The 20,189-nt window shown below is 32.0% G+C and overlaps 2 protein-coding genes across 2 annotated transcripts in view; one reads left to right on the plus strand and one right to left on the minus strand.

Annotated features, from left to right (window-relative positions):
* The first annotated feature begins 5,098 nt into the window (after window positions 1-5,098).
* Window positions 5,099-7,733, plus strand: LOC133189811 (uncharacterized). The gene is made up of 3 exons (XM_061325202.1): window positions 5,099-5,254; window positions 5,812-5,969; window positions 6,501-7,733. Exons 1-3 carry the CDS (start codon window positions 5,099-5,101, stop codon window positions 7,615-7,617), a joined length of 1,431 nt encoding a protein of 476 aa, XP_061181186.1. The 3' UTR covers window positions 7,618-7,733.
* Window positions 7,734-8,317: 584 nt separating this feature from the next.
* Window positions 8,318-20,189, minus strand: part of LOC133189812 (uncharacterized) — a 103,689-nt gene continuing 91,817 nt past the window's right edge. The window contains exons 32-35 of the mRNA XM_061325203.1: window positions 10,967-11,049; window positions 9,775-9,962; window positions 9,386-9,642; window positions 8,318-9,184 (exon numbers count right to left, since the gene is read on the minus strand). Of these exons, the coding sequence (XP_061181187.1) occupies window positions 8,318-9,184; window positions 9,386-9,642; window positions 9,775-9,962; window positions 10,967-11,049 (1,395 nt within the window). The remainder of the gene's footprint in view (window positions 9,185-9,385; window positions 9,643-9,774; window positions 9,963-10,966; window positions 11,050-20,189) is intronic.

The raw sequence follows: 20,189 nt of genomic DNA on the forward strand, positions 1-20,189 counted from the left end.
CTTGTCTGTGAGGTTAGGTTTTTCACCGTAAGTAACGTGTTATCTACTGTTTTCTGTACCTTTTCCGTGTCCATAACACCGTCTGCTATCAAACCATCCAACTGGAGAAATCAAGATTAAAGACATTATCTCCATACATTCCTTGAACAGAAAACAACAATCATAACTTTCATCAATATCTTTGCTCTGCATTAATAATTGGAAAGAAAGAGACACCTTAAATATAGCAAAAATTATTATGTTTATGTAAGCACTTCCTTTGTAAGCAAGACTTTTGTAATAGTGATAATAAACTACCAATAGATAGTTTTCAGTAGGCCTAAATTAGCAAGAGTTGTTTCCCGTTGGCCGCCATATTGGAGGTCAACATGCCCATATTCCTTCATTATTCAACCAAATTTAACTATTTATACTGGCCATTCTGGGGTAGGAAGCATTGTTTTTCTGAATAATATACATTTGTTAAAGCCTCCTTTATTTCATAGTTTTTATTCTATAAAGATTTTTCACCAACTATTTCTGCTACACTCTCTTAAATTTGGTAAGACAAAGAGGAAAAATTACCAGGTTGACCACCAAGATGGCGGCCAAGGGAAATAACTCGGAGAGAAAATACGTCATATGAAAACTATCTATAATGTCGGCTAAAAGCTTCACCAAATTTTATTTATAAATTATTATGTCACAGGAATACCTATTTTCATGGTGACTCCACTATAGCAAATGAATGTAAATGGTCGTCTTACGATTAGTTTTTGTCATAAACATCACTAAACATAAGTATTAAAAATAGCCATTGTTGGTCACCCATTACGCGATCAAATCAAACTACTCAGAAGTACAGAATGTAGGGCTCATTTACAGAGTAGCAAACACATCGTTTTACATACAACATACATTGCAATAACAGATGAATTACAAGACGTTCAAAAACTTAGAGAATATATAACACAAAAAATGATGTTTCTATTGCCTTTAACATAAAAAAATGTCAAAAATTAAAAATAAAATTAAATAAGAATTGAACAGCGTAAACAATATATATCAAATGTATCGTTATGGGGTCTTATATTATACTTCCAGAAGTAAAAAAAACAAAAAAACATTGATGTAGCAAGGTCAAACGTTTTCGCACAAAAGAGACCTCAATGGGTAGTTTTCCAACAGAGTGAAAATTAGGTCAGCATATCCGGCTATTTTTTTCTACGAGCAATGACTGAATTCTCTCTTCTCTCATCTTCTCAAACATTGCACTAGTTATTCCCTGTATAGTAGCGGAGGACATCTGAGTATCATAAATATATACGCAACTGCTGCAAAACCAAAACTTTGGGGGGCATAAAACAGTAAACAGATATCATTTTTAAATTGCTTTTATGATTATCAATTACGAATTCAATCTAGATAAAGAATATAATTAACATTGTCTTTTAAGTTATCAAAACCAGAAAGTTCTATTCTGAGTTGATTTTTATCACCAACTTTTATCCACCGTATATTCATTTTAAATTCCCTCAAATTTAGGCATGCTTTGAAATCCTTCTTGTGTAAAGACTTACCTCTTTAAAAGCATTGAATAAAACTACATCAGTACAGTTAATCAGATTAGGCTCCTCCCAGATACCTCGCATATTACAATATCTAGTTGCAGTTCCTTAAGAAAGGAAATAATACTTGATTCAAAAATATCATGTTCTTATGTACATAGGAACCACTTCTTCGTAGAAATATATATTTCCAGATTTTTCTTCATTGCAATATTGACAAGAAGATATGTGAACAATATTGTAACACACTCAATACATATCTAGAGCTGACGTCATTTTAAAATCTTAACATTTCTTGTTTATTCCTTTGTTTTATCTTTTCATCTTTTCTTGAATTGTTGATCATATGCCAAAGTCTTTCATGCAAGTCAAAGAAATCCTTACAAAAAAATATGTGATACATATATACCTTTTTGATTTTCTGAACAAGATTCTTTTTTAGTTGTACCCGAGACTGTTGTATTCCATATTATGCCATCAACTTTCTCGTCTGGGCATCTTATTTGTTCTTGTTAAACAAAGCATGGAAAGAGGAAGTTTATTTAAGAATAAAATAAAGTAATTCTTGTCGAATAAATTGTCTGTGATCAATTTCACCAATTGATACGCTGTATAATACTAAGTACTAGATATACCTGGATTTGTAACAATTATGGAAATGGAAACTTTCACAGGGTCAGGATAGCTGGAGTAGGAGCATGTATAAATTCCAGAATCAGTAATTTTTACTGACATCTTCTTCAAGGTTGTTGATAAATTTGTTTTACTTATCATGAACCCGTAATCTACAATTTGTTTAATATTAAGGTTCATTATACCATTTTTTTTCTTGATATGGATATCATAGTACTGATAAATGATGAAGAAAAAAATGCAAAGGAAAAATAAATTAAATTTTTCATTCTGCTGAAAATATTTTTGGGCATGGTTTATTAACGATTTAAAAAAAATCAATACCTGATAAGTTATTCTTTTGGTCTTTCTGCCAGGTTAAATATCCATCAGTTAAATTGAACAGGGAAATAGGGTTTGTCACAATGCAAGTAAGCTTTATATCTACACTGCTTGGAATCGTAAGATCATATTCCGGTACCATTGTCAGCAACAGTCTCGGTATCACTTAATAAAAGCGTTCTTTTGTTAATGAGAATAGCATTAAGTCGTCTTTTGAATTTGCTAATACACTGTATCATTTGTATATAGAAATAGAAAAGATTTAGGTTATTTTACCATTATAATGAACTTGTTAACAAATATAACCTAACATTGGCTGACGTGTTTCATACCAATTCTTAGGTCTTTGTTTTAATACTAAATTTGAATACGGAATGTCCTGTCTACCTGATCAATTCATAGGGCTCACGGTGGGAGCGACCGCTCAACAGGGGATGCTTACTCCACCTAGGCACCTGATTCCACATCAGAGACTTTCTGACCTGGGGTCCGTGTTTTATGCCCCGTTCATAGATTCGTATTGTTTGTAGCTATTTGAGATCGATCACTGTTCGTTATCTTCACCTTTTTCATTTACCTGTACATCTATCTCTAAAAATCAATTACCGTTAGTGAAGCCTATTGGAGTATTATCTGTTAAAACAAATGTTTTATAGTTTGTTCAAAGATACCATTGCGTTTACTTTTTAAATTATAACTAAATATACATTTTCAATATTACTATTTTTTAAGTTTCTGCTTTGAAAAGATTATTCCAATTCCAACTGTGTATTGACATATCAGCAAATTCAAATCAAGGTTTACTGGGATTCAGCATTAGAAAAATGGTTTCCACATCCACAAAGGATCCATTTTTCTTTTTTTTTTTCCGTGAGGTGGCCCATTTTTCATTGGAGAATCTCACCTTGTATTCGTATTCTTCTACTTGCAGTTTTCACCCCATTTGATGCTTGTACAACCCAATCTCCTATATATTAATTAAGAAAAAGTAAATCATAAACACCATGAGAACTATATTGAAGATGACTGATTTTAAGTGGATGAAATCATTAAAAAAACTACCTCCATCCCTTTGCAAAGCACTGGAGACGTTTAGCGTATGGACCAAAGTACCATTGGTTTTTCGCGATGAAGTCATGATATATCTGAATGATACATTGCTTATCAAAATTCCATTCCGAAACCAGTTGACTCTGAGGTCATCGAGGTCTTTGATCTTTACTTGAAACCACAACGATTTCCCTTCACGCACCACTGACTCGCTACTTTTGAAGGATATGATATCAATCGATTCTGTGAGATGAAATACCATTCTATAAATATATTTAAGTACAGACCTTCTCGAATATTTCAAAAATAAAAGACATATCAGAAATGAGTTTTTATTTGTGTTTGTCTTAATTTAAACCTTATTCAATTTATAATTTTTTCTATATGTTTTTTTCCGAAACCTGCATAATACAAATACGTACTTTTGAAATATTGAGTATTTTGAAATTAAACCAAAGAAATGCAAAACTCGGAATGTAATACTAGTAATTGGTACAAAAGTGAGAAGGAAGTTAAAAACTCTCAAAACACTTGTAAAAACAAAACTGAATTGATATGAATACAAATTCATAGAAAATTTGATTATCAATATCTTTAAAATCTCGTAAAGATCAATGTCGGACAACACTATGAGCCCTCTCCAACAGATAAATGTATTAACCTGGGGGAAATAAATTTCACTCGTACAACGAAGTGATTTTCAGTCTTTGTAATTTTAAAACATATAATTATGAACTTAACATTTAGTAAGCATGTTTTACTGTACTTCTTTTATTTCATAATGAATGTCAACTATATGAAAACTCGTTTAAATCAAAGCACTTAAAAGAATGGTGAACCATTTTCTCTTTCTTCTCGATTACTGAAGCCTGTAAGCTTCTACTGAACAATTTATCTGGGTTCTTTGGAATTTCAAAGTAATATTTTCTGTCCTATTAGTTCTGTCCTATTCTTTTTTAGATATTAAAATGTTACCTCCGCAAGTTTCATTGTAATCAAAACAACAATCTCTGTTTCGTATGCAAATTTCATCACAGTAACAACTTCCTGTGTCTTCGCTGAACATAAGTAAACCTGTTGTAGAGCACGAGTTGTTCGTTCCTGGACAGCACATTCCAACAGTTGCACAAGGTGATGCTTAAAGACAATTACCAATATATATATATATATATATATATATATATATATATATATATATATATATATATATATATATATATATATATATATATATATATATATATATATATATATATATATATATATATATATATATATATACAAATACATGTACATTACCTGCTTTGTACTGAAGCACGCTTAGCGGTAATATTTCAACTGCAAAATAGGGGGGGGGGGGATAATCTTACCGTCTACTGGTGTTGGTGTTGATGTTGATAATGTTGAAATTTGTTCAGTAAGTCCTGTCAAAAAACATAAACATACAGCTTGTAAATGTAATTAAGTTGGTAAAGGACCAGTAGCCCATACTTCTTATTCACCCATGACAACATCCGGTTTTAAAACGAGGCTCTCAGCGCAAACAAATGTCGGCATATCATTGTTGTGTGCCACTTTGTACGAATGATTCTCGTTATGACGAGAAGAACCTCTTGTCGTTCCATCGATTTCCAAGTGACAACGAATTAAGAAAAGAATGGATCGTCAAAATTCGCCGTGATATAGGACGAAATAATTTCCAGGTAATGCTTTCATTTGCATCTTATAGGGCAACTATCACTATGCACTCGTGTAGGCCTATATCGGTACATGTTTATGATGCATGATGTGGCACATACAAACATGACAACCACAAACGAGTTTGATTTTTTCGTTGAAGAAATGTGTTCTGTTATAATTAATAATTTATTTCTATGCGGCTAACGCATTAATATTTTAAATATTAAATGAAATCTCACATAATGTGTACACTCCTATTGCACGTGTACAACAGAGTACAATACATTGTAAACGCACCTGACCTCGATACGGCGAAGAATATAACTAAAGTTCTCTTAGAGTATCAATAAATCAAAGAAAATTGCATCACAATGCCTCATGATGCCTCTCAAAAATAAAGAGATAACAGTGTTCAGATATACAGATATATAGATACATATACACATTATAAGCTGACTCTGGGAGGGGTGGGGTAGTTAGACAGTCAAATACACACATTTACTAATAAAAATAAGTTTTTATGGAAATCAAGTTAGGCTAAGTTGTTTGCATGTGTGCTTAATGTGTTTTCTATATTCAGATTACAAATAATGCCCTTGTGTGCTCTGCACACTTTGAAGATGCGGACATAAAGAGGACACTGGCAGGAAAGAGAAAACTTATCGCTGGTGCTGTCCCAACAAAATTTGCCTGGACAAAGACACCCGCAAAGCGCTTGGGACCACAGCGCAGATCAATGTAAGTTTTATTTAAATGAATTTATGTAAATATATCCTGTCCGTATGGACAGGTATATCTGCAGAACTAGTTCTAAGGGCATTTTTCAAATTAACCGATAGATACTGAAATTTTAATTCTCATAGAACTACAATTCTGTAGTAAATGTAATGAGCTTTTCAAATTATATTCATTAATTATTATGTAATATAATTATCTTGTGTTATAATTTAAAGTACATGTAGATTAGTTATGTTTGCACAAGCACCTAATTTTGTTTTTTTGATTTACAAGAACAAAATGATAAAACCTTTCTTCATATTATTAATTCAAAAGGAAATTTCTCAATTTGATTTTTCAGAATAAATTTAGAAAGAAAATTTAAAATAAGTCGACAAATTCTTTTGTCCAAATTTTCTCAACATGTAATCAGCACATAAAATCTGTACTTTGGTACTGTGTGTGCATATACTCTCAAAATGCCTGATATATATTAATAATCATCTTTAAATACAACTTGATGAATTGTAGTTTTTTAATTTTAATTTTCAGAGTCAAGATTGAAAAGGGTAAGGATGAAAATGTTATTGCATCAGACTCTGTACAAGTTCCACTGGCAACATTTGACCATGACTATGTTGTGCAACAGGAATCAGATTCTTCGAAACTTGAATCGGCTCAAGCAGAACTTAAGCGACTCGAGGAGGAGAACGCAGCTCTAAGAGAGGCAAAGTTTGGATTAGAACGATTTCACAATGACAACAACATGATAAATTTCTACACAGGGTTCAAAGATTACCAAACATTGAAAGCTGTGTTTAGTGCTCTCAAACCAACAGCTACAACTATGATTCGATGGACTCAGATGCAGAGACAGGGAGCAGATTTAGAAAAAGTCAAAAAAACAACTTTTAGTTCGGAAAGTCATCATCTGTCCCTGATTGACGAATTCTTTGTCTTCCTTTGTAGAATTAGACAAGGCTTCCCTGAACAAGATCTAGCGGTTAGATTTTGTGTGTCACAAACATCTATAAGCAGAATTTTGATCACATGGTCAAACTACCTGTATGCTATGCTTGGCAGTTTGCCTCTATGGCCTTCAAGAAGTGTTGTGAATAAGAACATGCCTGAAAGTTTTAGAATTACATACCCATTTACTCGTGTAATACTTGACTGCACTGAGATAAAAGTACAAACCCCTAGCTCAAAAGTTCTTAACTCACAGATTTACTCAAACTACAAAAGCCACACCACATTCAAGGGTCTTGTTGGTATTACACCCTGTGGAACTGTTTCATTCGTTAGCTCTCTATACACTGGAGGGATTTCCGACAAAGAAATCACAGCCAGATCTGGAATACTTGATCTGCTTGAAGAGAATGATGATGTCATGGCAGACAAGGGATTTTTAATATCTGATCTACTGCAAGCCAAGAATGCTGGCCTAGTTATTCCTCCTTTCTTAGGAGCAAAAGGGAAGTTTTCCAGGAATGAGGTTGCTACAACCCATGAAATTGCACGTCTTCGAATTCATGTTGAACGGGCAATCCGAAGGGTAAAGGAGTACCACATTTTTGACGGAGTAATTCCCCTGAATCTTGCACCATCAATCAACCAAATATGGACTGTGTGTGTTATTCTGACAAATTTTCGGGGAGCATTATATTAAGAAAACTACAAGAAATGAGTTAAAACATTATGTATTTTAATTATATTCAAATCTTATGAGTTTACATGCATTAGCATTTTTGCAAATCAGTAATTAAATCAATGCATATTGAAAACCTGATCATATATGTAAAATCTTTTATATTTCATAGTGATTCATACAAAGAAAAATAATTAAATAACATTTATCAATGTTTATTGTTTTGAAATATATTAAAGATTTAATAAAAGAATACATATAAATGTGTTTCAGTGAGAAATAAATTTTCAAAAGTGATTCCAAAGGTTACTATATACAGTGGGAAAAAATAATTTTAAATTTATCTTCAAATCATATGACTAGGAAAGATATTACAAATAAATTATATATTATGTAAACAATTATAATGGAAAGGAAATAGTTTTGCATTGATCCCACACAGTGTAGAATGATTTTAATTCAATTGCTGAATTGTTTTAACATAAAATATAAATTTATGCATTTTATATAATCTGTAAATGGGTTCATGTGTTCACATTAAGTTTATTTTGACTATACAATTAATATTATAATAAGAGTGACACATTCAGTTAATATTAGTGCTACAATCATACATAAACAATTATTTGTTCTACAGTAACAGAAAATATTACATGCATGTATTTGTTAGAATCCATGTCAAATAAAATTAACAACACAATGTACATGCTGCTTTCACTGTTTAATCTTTGTGACATATTTGTGGAAGCATTTCCTCAAAGTAGAATTTGTCCAAAGAAGACTTCATTGAATCCCATTTGTCCTGATCAAATGATATTCGTTCCATGTGAAAATCATGTCTACACTTGACAAAAAAGTCACACCATTTCAGTCCAGTTAGTGCCATTTGGCCAATGACCTGGAAATAGTAACCGTGACTGGTCCTCAGTTTAAATGAATGATTGTTCTTGTTCTGTACAAGATATCTACACTCTGTAAACGAGTCTTTGCTCGGGCATTTTATTTCAAGGAGTCCATACTCTGGAATTGCATTTGGATCAAACACTTTCCTATCCGGTGATGTGCCGAGATATGGGGCACTAGGGTTTATCACAAACCCACACAGGTAGACACTATTGCCTGTTATCTCGCTATAGGTTTTTGCAGCAGCTGGCTCATTTTCTATGCCGAATTTCATCTGAGCCGTCATTATGTTTTTAGACTTCAGAAGTCTGGAAGCAAGAGCTGCAAAGTCTGATCTGCGCGAACAAACATCCTTAAACACTGAAGATGTAATTCGGTTTTTTCTGACATCATGCCATGTTTTGTTGTGACTTTGAAGTCTTGTTTGCTCCTCCACTTCTCTGCTGGTTGTTTCAGTGACGTGCATTCCTAGTAACATGTTTAGTTGATTCTCAGGCAAAACTGCATTGTAGGCCTGTTGTAAATTTGGACATGGAAAATTGGGATAAATTACATCTGGATGGTTAAGTATGTCTGTGATTGTTGAGTTTAATTTCTGTTGGTATGACAATGGGCATCCAAAGGGTACTGGACCAAATGTTGATTCTGCTGTACGTGTTGAAGTGGAGGGCAGAATTTTGAGAATCTAGAGAAACAAATTACTTATAAGTATGTGTATAACATCGTACAAAAATACAGTATTTTTCAAAATGCTGTAATTTTATATACTTGTGCTAAAATTGCTAACTTTTTAAATAACACAATTCTTTTCTAATAATTAATGCAATTACTTTGTTACATGGTACAAGTGGTTTATGGTTTTTAAACTTTAAAATAATTAGTTTACCTGCGCATCACTTCCAACAGACTTCAAGTTCAAGATCAACTGCTGAGAGAAATCTGATGAGATGGGTTTCTCAACAGGGCAGTAAATGTTGGGTAGAATGCCTTCAGTGACCCTCTTTTTCTTTTTGGGAGGACCCTGTTGTGGTTTGATTTTAGAAATTTCTAAACTATCCACAGATTTCGGAGCAAGTCCTTCCACTCTACTGGGAATATGCCATGTTTGTGGCAGTGATGTCTTGCTCTGGACTGGTGGAACAGCTGTAAATGTGTAACAAATGTGATAGAAACAAGAAATATAATCAAGCATGCATATAAATACTCTTATTGTTAACTGTACAGTGTGTGAATTTCATTGTACTGAAATGTTATGAGCTCAAATTTTGTACAAACCTGTTAGTCCAAGTTTCTGGTAATGGGATACCAGGTAGAGAAGACCTAAAGAATGGCTGCAGTGTCCATTCCCTGCTTTGCACTCACATTCTGAACCAATGATTGTAGAGGCATCTGCTGATATTTTCACCTGGATATATATGAATTGATTTTTAAAATTGGATTCTGTTATATGAGATAAAATACTTCTTAATAAGTAGTATACAAAATTTTCAATGAAAACAATATATGTATTTCCCGATTTATATTAAGAATTTTTTTTAAATTCAAAAATATTTTTAAAAATAAAATATTAGAAAAAATTAAGTAGTATTAAGTTTACTAAATGTTTAGTCTGTAATACACCAACTCAAGTTATATTTTTTTATTTGATAGAATCTGTCTATAATTAAATGTTATAGATTGCTATGAATGGTAACAATTATACATACATCAATCAGGGATGCATATATACTAAGTATTTTAGTATTAGTATATACATGTACTTCCCTGCATCAATCAATCAATTAACGATCAATCAATAATCAAATTTTGACCTAGTTTTAATGTTGGTACATATACATGTATTTATATATATTTATGTCAATTGAAATTATAGCTATGAGACAGAATCATATTTAAAACAAATTAATCATTACAGTTATGTACTAATCATTAAGATCAAATATTATTATCAGTATTGATACATGTATATGTGTTCATAAATATATATTGTGATGCTAAATGAAATTCTGGAGAGGAAAAAAAAAACACAAACAAACAAAGTAAACATAAGTTCAAAGAGAATAAACAACTTGAACACCATCAAACCATTTGAGTATAAGGTGGGTTGTTTTTCCTCATGGATGGATACGCTTTCGATCTGATAAAAATCGTCTTCCCAACAGCCTGGACTTTATTTAAAAGTTTAAACATAAAGTCTCTTCCAAACAGATTACTAGTATATACTGATGGATCGATCGATCGATCAACACTTAGTGATTACTGATCGTCGATTTTTCTAACGTATATAGTCTGGTTAGATTTAACAATCGCAGTTTATGAATATTATAAGTGTATACCATCAAGATATGGTTTTCAGAAAGAAAAAAAGTATCGTTAGGCTACTCCAATAATACGATAACATATCACTATCAGATATAAGTATAAGATAGATATAATAGATCACAAACCTTCTACGTTGTGTATGTACCCTTCGATGAAATTTGAGTACCCCTTGATTTGTTTCGCTCTTGGTATGCGAGCTACGCTGTTGGCCCATTCATCAATTTTACTCTGCGAAACGCAGGGCATAAGACTTAGATTTTGGTTCCATTCGTTTAGTTTCGTTTTACGCACCTCCATTGTTTGCGCTGTCAGCCTCGTTCTCGTTTCTAAATGGCCGCGGCGTGAATAACAAGTATTATCATCTACAGACAGATAGCCTTAGTTAAAACTTATAAAGGCATATTGCGTTTGACCTAATTAGAACTAAGGCGCAATGAGTGGTGTAAATCTCGAAGCAAGGTAACCATACATAATAAATGATGATCATACTTACATAAACAGCTTTGTATTGCAGAAGTATTGGACAAAAGAAAAGTTTCAAATGTATAGTAAATATTTAGATTATGACCATCTTAGCCCATTTTCCTGCCTTTAACCTAAACTAAGGGGATATGATTATTGGCAACTTTAGTAAACTTTAATCATGCAAATTATATGTCAGCTTAATGTCTAGGAATAAAGTCAAAATAAAGACAAAATTTTTCACAGATGTTTGGTGATTTTTCAATTTATATCATCAGATCCACCTTGTAATTGAACCTTGGACTTACATGTAAGTTTCATAGTTCATTTAAATCATATAATACGTCTGTTTGATAAATGTCAGTGAGAAGAGATGGTTTCGCAAGATTGCATCGTGTGGACCATGAATTTCGTACTTTCATCTCCCTTTCACAAAAAAATACTAAATACCAAAGTAAGTAATTACTTTAACATGTCCAGTTAATGAAAAACCATTCACAATTTATGAGAAAAAAGGCGTTTATAGAGTTAACAAGTCTTACGCTAGAAATTTTGCGGTACCCTTGTGTAGAGGTTTCAAGTCCCCGTCAATTCTCATTCGGAAGTCACTTGGAATTACTTCGAAGTAATTGGAAGCATTTGGAATTACAAGTACTTCCTAGTCATTTGGAAGAATTTCATTTGGAAGAATCTGAACGCAATTTAGAATCTATTCGTAACCACTTGGAAGTGCAGAGATGAAACTTAGTCTATATATGTAATGTTATCAGCTGATTAGGATCGAGATCTTGTCTCATGCTGGATCGACCGTGGATTTCGAAATCATTCACATCGAGGGAGGATTGATCTTCTATGTAGTGAACGTAATACAGTGGAGATGGTTTACATCTTTTAAGTGTGTGACTCCTCTACTGGTGTCTTCAATTTATGTTGCACTTCTCTTGGGAAAACAGTTAGACAGTATCAGATTGATCATTGTTGAAACTGTATGAAAAGTGTTAATATTTTTTTTTTTTGGAATTATTCGTCATCTCGATACATGCCAGTTGATAATACAACGTGCTCGACTTTTATTACTTCCGTGAACCCAGGAAATACCTAAATTACCGGCATTCTTTAATTGTGAGTTGGATATGAATTTTGTAAAAATTAATAATAATAATAATAATTAATAAATAAATAAAAATCAGTCAATGTTTTAATTAGAACAGTTTTACAGGATAATCTTTGACAGGAAGGTTTTGTCTTTTCCGAATACAATGAATAAAACAAATCATTAAATGACGCGAGAAGAATAGTGTTTTGTATTGAATATATTATCAAATCGCTGGTTGTTTGTTATCCTAACAACATTTTTAAATACAAGCCAATGGAACCTTGCTTTAATTTGTTGAATCACAGTAGTTTTAGTGATTTGGAAGTAATTTTTTAAGTCCATTGGAAGCACTTTGGAAGTCATTTGGAAATTTCTAGAAAAACATGCGTTTTCGTCATTTGGAAACAACTTGGAAGTAATTTCGAAGTCATTTGGAACCATTTTCGAAATTTGTCCAATACTGGTGATTCGGAAATTCTAAATAAAGTTTTCTAAGTGATTTACTTGGAAATTCCAAATGCAACGTAGAACTTCTACACACGGGAATCATGCTCAGTCTTCAAGGTCTTAAGATGGATGTTTTGCGTTTTTTCATCAGAAAAAAATAACGCAATTTCAACAAAGCATACAATCATAATTGAGGATTGTTTTCTTAGTAGAAAATATATTTGCATGAACTATTTTTCTGGTATGAAAATCGAGTAAAACTGATAACTCGAAAACATACTTTATTACGAGTTTTAAAAAAAGTATACAACTATCTATTGTTAAGAAATAAGCTTGCATTTGTTGATAAATCTAGCATAAAATGTTTCAAGTATTTTATTTGATATTTGCTCAATTTTAGTTTTTAAAATACTTACCCTGAAGAAAACAATTTATAAAACTTTCCTTTTAAACAGATATATCATTTAACATACACGAGATCTTAAAAGGGAAGTTTTTTTTATTTACTAACTATTTAAAACTTATACATTATACATGTGTTAACTGTCGCTCCTAAAGTTCATTAATTTCCAGCCAATCTTTACAAGGACATTGACACTTTGTCAGAATGGATTAAATGTATCAGATGTATGTTAAAATCGCGCATTAAAAGATTGAGGGGCAATATGAAAACCATCTATCCTTCTGTATTCAATAATCCAGAAGTGAAAAAAGAATTAGATAAATTACATGATCAGTACGTACTGGTCCCTGCTGACAAAGTAGGTAACAACATTGTCTTTGTTTGTAAGGCTCATTATATTAAATGTATTTTAGAGGAACTTGGATTAAATTCTACAAGTGGTAATCCAACTTATACTCTTAGTTCCCTTTCTAAGGAAGACATTCTTCAAAATTATATGTCAGTTTTGAATATTTTTAATATTTCAAGCAACCAAAATGAATTTGAATTACCATATTTATATTGGATTCCAAAACTTCATAAAAATCCTTACAAAGATACATAGCGGGTTCCAGTAAATGTTCAACCAAGCCTCTTTCTTTACTCCTCACTAAGATATTAACAGTAGTGAAGGAGAAACTTCAAGAGTACTGCGCAACAATATATTCGAGAAGTGGTGTAAATCAGTTGTGGATACTTAAAAATTCCAAGGAACTTTTGGAAAATTTGAAATCACAAGATTTTACCAAAATCAACAGCTTAAAAACTTACGAATTTTCAACTTTATACACAACTATTTTCCACGATAAATTAAAGTCCAGGCTTTTTGATATCATTGACAGCTGTTTTTTCAATAAAAAATGGAACTCGTAAATTTACTTTCCTTGTCATTGGTCATTTGCAAAATTATTTTGTTAAAAAACATTCTGATTGTACACACAAGTACTCTGAAGTTGACATTTAAAAGATGCTTGAGTTTCTGATTGACAATATCTATGTGGTTTTTGGAGACCAGATCTTCCAACAATCTATAGGAATTCCCATGGGTACCAATTGCGCCCCGTTATTAGCAGACCTTTTTTGTATTCATATGAAGCAGAATTTGTCCAAAATCTTGTACATGAAAAGAAGAAAACACTTGGTGTGGCCTTCAACTCGACATTTAGATATATCGACGATCTATTGTCAATTAACAATGGCTATTTCCATTCTTATGTCGATACGATATATCCAGGTGAACTTGAGATAAAAGGTATCACATAGTCTGACACATCTGTTTCATATTTGGATATTTTACTTGAAAAAGACGTCAGTGGTAATCTAACAACCAAGCTTTATGATAAACGTGATGACTTTAACTTTTCAATCGTCAACTTCCCTTACTTATGCAGAAATATAACTTCATCACCTTCATACGGGGTATATATCTCTCAGTTGATTCGATACGCAAGAGCATGCTCTACGTATGTATAATTTCTAGAAAGAAGTAAATTATTGACAAACAAGTTGATGAAACAAGAATATCAGCTGTCTCGTTTAAAGTCACCATTTCGTAAGTTCTATGGTCGATACAATGACCTTGTCAGCAAATACAATTTATCATTGAGTCAAATGCTGGCTGACGTTTTTCATACTAATTGTTAGGCCATTATTTACACACTGAATTGTCGACGAATTTTTTTCTTATTTCCCATCATGACAAGGAGCACACGGCGGGTGTGACCGGTCGGCAGGGGATGCTCACTCCTCCATGGCACCTGATCCCACCTCTGATGTTTGGAGGTCCGTGTTTGCTCTGCTCCTATTTTGTATATTGTTTAATGGACTTTTGAGCTTGAATACTGTTCGTTATCTCCATATATTTCATAGACCAAGACCAACTTTGAGTCAATTTATAGATTGTTAGATAACTGTGAGCTATATCCATTGTATAAAAGAGTAAACATATGCTAAAACGACATCTCGGTATTTTACCATATGACAACACTAATCAAACGTCATTATATTTCTTAAACATCAGTACAAAATTGGACTGTCACTTACGACTATATATGTAATAACAGGTTCTGGAGATCTTGGAATCACCATTTTAATTTGCAATAGGTATTGTCATTGAAATAAATTGTTCCCCGAGTGTGAAAAATTAATGTTTCTATGAAACAGTTAACATTGATAAGGAGTGAATCTTTTAGGTTTAGATTTTTATAATAAAAACGAAGTGTTTATCTTGATCACTGTTAAATGTATTTTTTATCATCTAATAGACAAAGGTATATGAATTATTTCTCAATGAGGTATTCTTCATATTTGTAAATCATAATAATTAACAAGACAAAGTTGAAATGGTTCATTGCATTTATAGAAAAATGAAAGATGTTCTCCAATTTAGGAGAGTTTGCAAAGATATTTTTCATATAGAAAATCAGTTTCAAATTTGAGTGATGAAATGATGAACGAAACTCACCGGAAAGCAGAACAAACAAGAGTATTGTTTGTTTTTCACCCATCATCTACTTTCCAATTATCTAAATGAAAAGTGAAAGATTGTACAGATTAAAATATTTTTAAAAAAATATAAATAAATAAAATCTTTGCATACGTGTCAATTCGTTCTTTGATAGTAGCAAAGTTATATTGACATCTAGGGAAAGTAAGTAAATAAAATCAAAAAATGATAAAATGTCTGAAAGAACAATATTAATTAACTAATATTACAAGTAACAATACCATAATGATCATGAATCATGAAAAAAATCAGCACGCGATATTTCAATCCGTAATACAATATCACATAACTACCACATAAATATAAATCTTTCTATATATTATCACTGATTTATCAACACTGATTTTTTTATTGCAGTACATTACCTGTAAAACTGGGGGAAATTGGTTTAAATACATGTACAGCTTACGTCACATTTGCTTCATTGAATGTTGACAACCAGCTAAAACTTACGTTACTTACCTTCTATCTAAGAGATCTTAGTGAAATGAATGCATGTTTCATAAAAATAAAACTATTAGTCTTTAAAAGAAAGGGAAGAAGCTGTACATGCATATACATATACAAGGAACATGTTGGTTAATCTAGACTTCTTTTAAACTTCCTCCATATTTGTGTTGCGTAACATAAATGGACGTGATAGTTGATAGGTTATGGAAAAATCATTTTTTCCTAAGTGACTGTGAATAGCAAATGTGTTGGCAAATATAATATACAAAAACAAACATTTAGGCGACTTATTACTGACATCTAGGAACAAAATAGTATACAGTTACAGTTAAAGGGGCCTGGACACAGTTGCATCGTCGTTTTGATTACAATTTTAATTTTTTTTTATTCAAAAATGAACTTAAGTTTAATTATTTGAACTTAAATGCACATTCTAAAACTTCAATAACAACGAAATTCTTCTTAACATTAGGTCAGGGGCCCGTTGAAAGAACTTACGACTAAGACTAAAATTTAGTTCTGCTTATAACTTTTTAATTTACATTTAATTGAAAATGGTTTTAATGTTTTTAAAAGGAATATAGATAGATATTTTTATGCTAAAGATTTTAAACAGACTCGCTAATTTTGCAAAGTTTTACAATCAACTGAAGCTTTTGGTCTTAGTCGTAAGTTCTTTTGTAAAACAGGCCCCAGGTCTGTATTTGTAAACATGGGCACGAGTTCTGTTATTGTTAATGTTTATGTTTTACTGGATGTGTTCATTTTGTCAACTCAGCACATATTGCTGACAACACTGATGTGTTTGTTTTGCTTTCTAACTTTTTTTCTTTGAGTTTTCTTGATCATAGTTGTAATATTTTTTCATCAATCCTCAAAAATTTTTCCACCTTTTTAAAATATCAAGAAAAAATTTACTTCGTGAAAGGATGTGTGTAAATCAAACGCATATCAAAACTCGTAGTTTTGAAACTTTTCAGATAAAAGAAGTTTGCAAAATTCGCTTTTATAATTTATCAGACTGAAATGCTCTAGAAACTTGTAAGTCATGATATTTTACCGAAAATTTTCGGAAATATTAACTTCAAATCTGTGCTCATGTTCTTTTATGACCAGGAAGTAGGAACGGAATCTTCATTATCAGAAAAAGGAACATGCAACATGCATCTATATATTGCTAAGAGAAGATCACTGCGGTTTCTCTTTTTTGAATTATAATCTTTTTTTTCAAATAGAGGAACAATGCAGATAAATGAATTTCAATTTTTTTTCAATATTGTTTTGAAGATTTTTGTCTTTTGGGTTTTTGCTGTCTCGTTAGTTTAATCCTGTCTTTGTAAACATAAGCTGTTAAGAGAAACTAAGAACGGCTTGCTGAGTTTATTTAAAATATAGTAACAGTTCTACTACCTGTATCAAGCCATTAAATGTCAAAATTTAATTAAAAACTAAGTGTAAAATTAAACTTTTTTGTCACGTTCATCGAACTCATAGCGGTAAAATTGAACTTTCTGAGTGGTTGTATCTCATATATAGATATAACATTTTCCAAAAGTTCTCGAAGTAAAATAATGTTCACAAGTTGCAGTAGAGTCCCTAATTATGATATGTATTATTTGTGTTGAACTTCCTTTATTCTGTTCGCCTTGTATTTATGAGATTGTAATTATACACACCAGGAATGACTTCGCTATCGAAGTGTGCCTATATACATATAGAAAATTTATTCTTCCCTATCTTAAAGTAATATCTGTGCATAGCATGCGAGTACATATACATTGTATACTTTGAACTTTCTAATAATCTCAGAATACAATTGCCTTCATACTGAGAGTACGGTATAAATGTTTAAAACAAAAATAGAATTTTTTTTGCTAGTCTTACTTTTGTGAATCAGAAATAAAAATGCATTTGTATAACAAACATAATGAAACAGTCCATTCATAGTCACATTGTCCGTCCAAGTGTGATTCTCAAAACGTTAACTTTATATTTACCAGGTAAAATCTTTACGTACACAAACTTATTTCAGAGTAAAATATGATTATGAGGATATGAAAGATTGTTCTCTTGTCTTTAGTATTGTTTCTTGATTGGTAATCGATCAGTGGTCTGATCAATATGGTTGTGATCTTCATCCTGTCTGACACATCTGTTTCATATATTTGGATATTTTGCTAGAAAAGGACATTAATGGCAAACTAGCAACAAATGTTATGATAAACTTGATGACTTCGTTTTTTTCTATCATTAACTTCCATTATTTATGTAGCAATATACCATTATCACCTGCATATATATAGTTTATATCTCCCAATTGATTCCATACGCAAGATCATGACAAGGAGCACACTGCGGGTGTGACCGTTCGACAGGGGATGCTATCGTTAAGTCGAATGTTGACTGAAGTTTTTCATACAAATTGTAAGGTCATTATTTTCACATTGAATTGCCTACTTATTTTACATTGACAAAGAGCAAGCGGAAGGTGTGACCGGTCGAAAGGAGATGCTTACTCCTAAATGGCACCTGATCCCACCTCTGATGTTGTAGAGGTCCGTGTTTAGGACTTACTGTTCGTTATCTTCATAGATCATTACCAGCTTATCAACTTCCCAACTCTTCTTTCGAGGAGAACTATTTGTTTTATACACAAGTCTCAAAGCAAATGGATTAGTTTATTCACATCCCTGCATAATTGTCATATTGTAAGATTGATTGATTGATTGATTGTTTATTGTTTAACTCCGAGTCGGCAATATTTCAGCCGCATGCTATAAGAGGGTTGTTAGAAAAGCTCGCGGACAAATTATATAGTGAGCACGCTATTCGTATGAATTCAATAAAACTTTGCAAATAAAAAATATACGTATTTTCCAATAAATATACAAAGAGTTGATGTTTTCGGATGATCTTAAAAAATATAAAGCGATATGATTAAGGTAAAACATGTCTTATAAAATATGCAAATCACCTTTTTTGTTTTGTTTTTTTTTTAATTTACAAAGACATTTTTATGAAATTATAAAATGCACTGTTGTAGACAGCACAGAGATTTACGGTATTTCATCTGTCGCTACAATATTTATAAAACGTCTTTTGGCGAACTTCTGAATTAAATTTGAGAAGTTATGACTGTTTTGTGGCTAACTATAGATGATCAATGCATAAAAAAAGGCCAAGAATGGCAACGTCATGTAAAGTCTTAGTGCACCGAGCTTTTTACAAGCATGAAAATGCACGAAAGAGGTCAAATATATTAAGATGCTGCTTGTGATTGTCTACACATATCCAGGACGAAAATGTTCAAATGGTAGGAGCTTTTTAAGAATTAAGAGATGGACATTTTCAATCATCAACTCCTATGATACCTGCTAATCAAGTGGATATTATTCCTATGGATTTCGCATTGTTTTCATGTTTGAAAGATAAACTGCGTAGACGGTAATATTCGGATCTCGCTGATATCCAATACGCCATAAAACATTTTAGAAAAAAAAGTATTATGACTTAATTGCTAAAGTAATGCATTTTTAAATGTAGCCACGAAAAATAAAACCGATCTTTATTTTCCAGCTTATTAAGTGATACAAGTTCTCTATCAATTTAAATACAAATCGCTTTATTCTTCTCCATACCTTGTCTTCGCCTCGAATCCTACCTGAAGGTACTTCTGTCGGAGGAATTTGTCAATTCTTTTGATGCTGAAAATCTCACTTTCCTTATATTGTATATAAAAGTCTTTTTTAAAACAATGGTTTTTTGAGAACTGCATTTAATTCTCGCGTTTTCATTCCGGTACGTATAGTTATTAAAACGTCCCTTCCTCTCGTTGCAAAATTAAGCGCATGGAGCAATTTACCATTTGCTGCTCTCGATGAGTCATGAACGAAAACATACAGTGAAAGGGCGTTCGCTTCGGGATCAGGGAACTGTTTTCGTTTGCCGAGCCGTGTCAAACCTTA

This window comes from Saccostrea echinata, unplaced genomic scaffold, assembly GCF_033153115.1.
Source record: "Saccostrea echinata isolate AGI-Se365-2 ecotype Australia unplaced genomic scaffold, CSIRO_AGI_Sech_v1 ptg000020l, whole genome shotgun sequence".
NCBI lineage: Eukaryota > Metazoa > Mollusca > Bivalvia > Ostreida > Ostreidae > Saccostrea > Saccostrea echinata.

Coding starts and splice junctions, on each gene's coding strand:
- LOC133189811 (XM_061325202.1), top strand. CDS start 5,099: ATGTCGGCATATCATTGTTGTGTGCCACTTTGTACGAATGATTCTCGT. Junction 5,255..5,811: donor TAGGACGAAATAATTTCCAG/GTAATGCTTTCA, acceptor TTCTATATTCAG/ATTACAAATAATGCCCTTGT. Junction 5,970..6,500: donor GGACCACAGCGCAGATCAAT/GTAAGTTTTATT, acceptor TTTAATTTTCAG/AGTCAAGATTGAAAAGGGTA.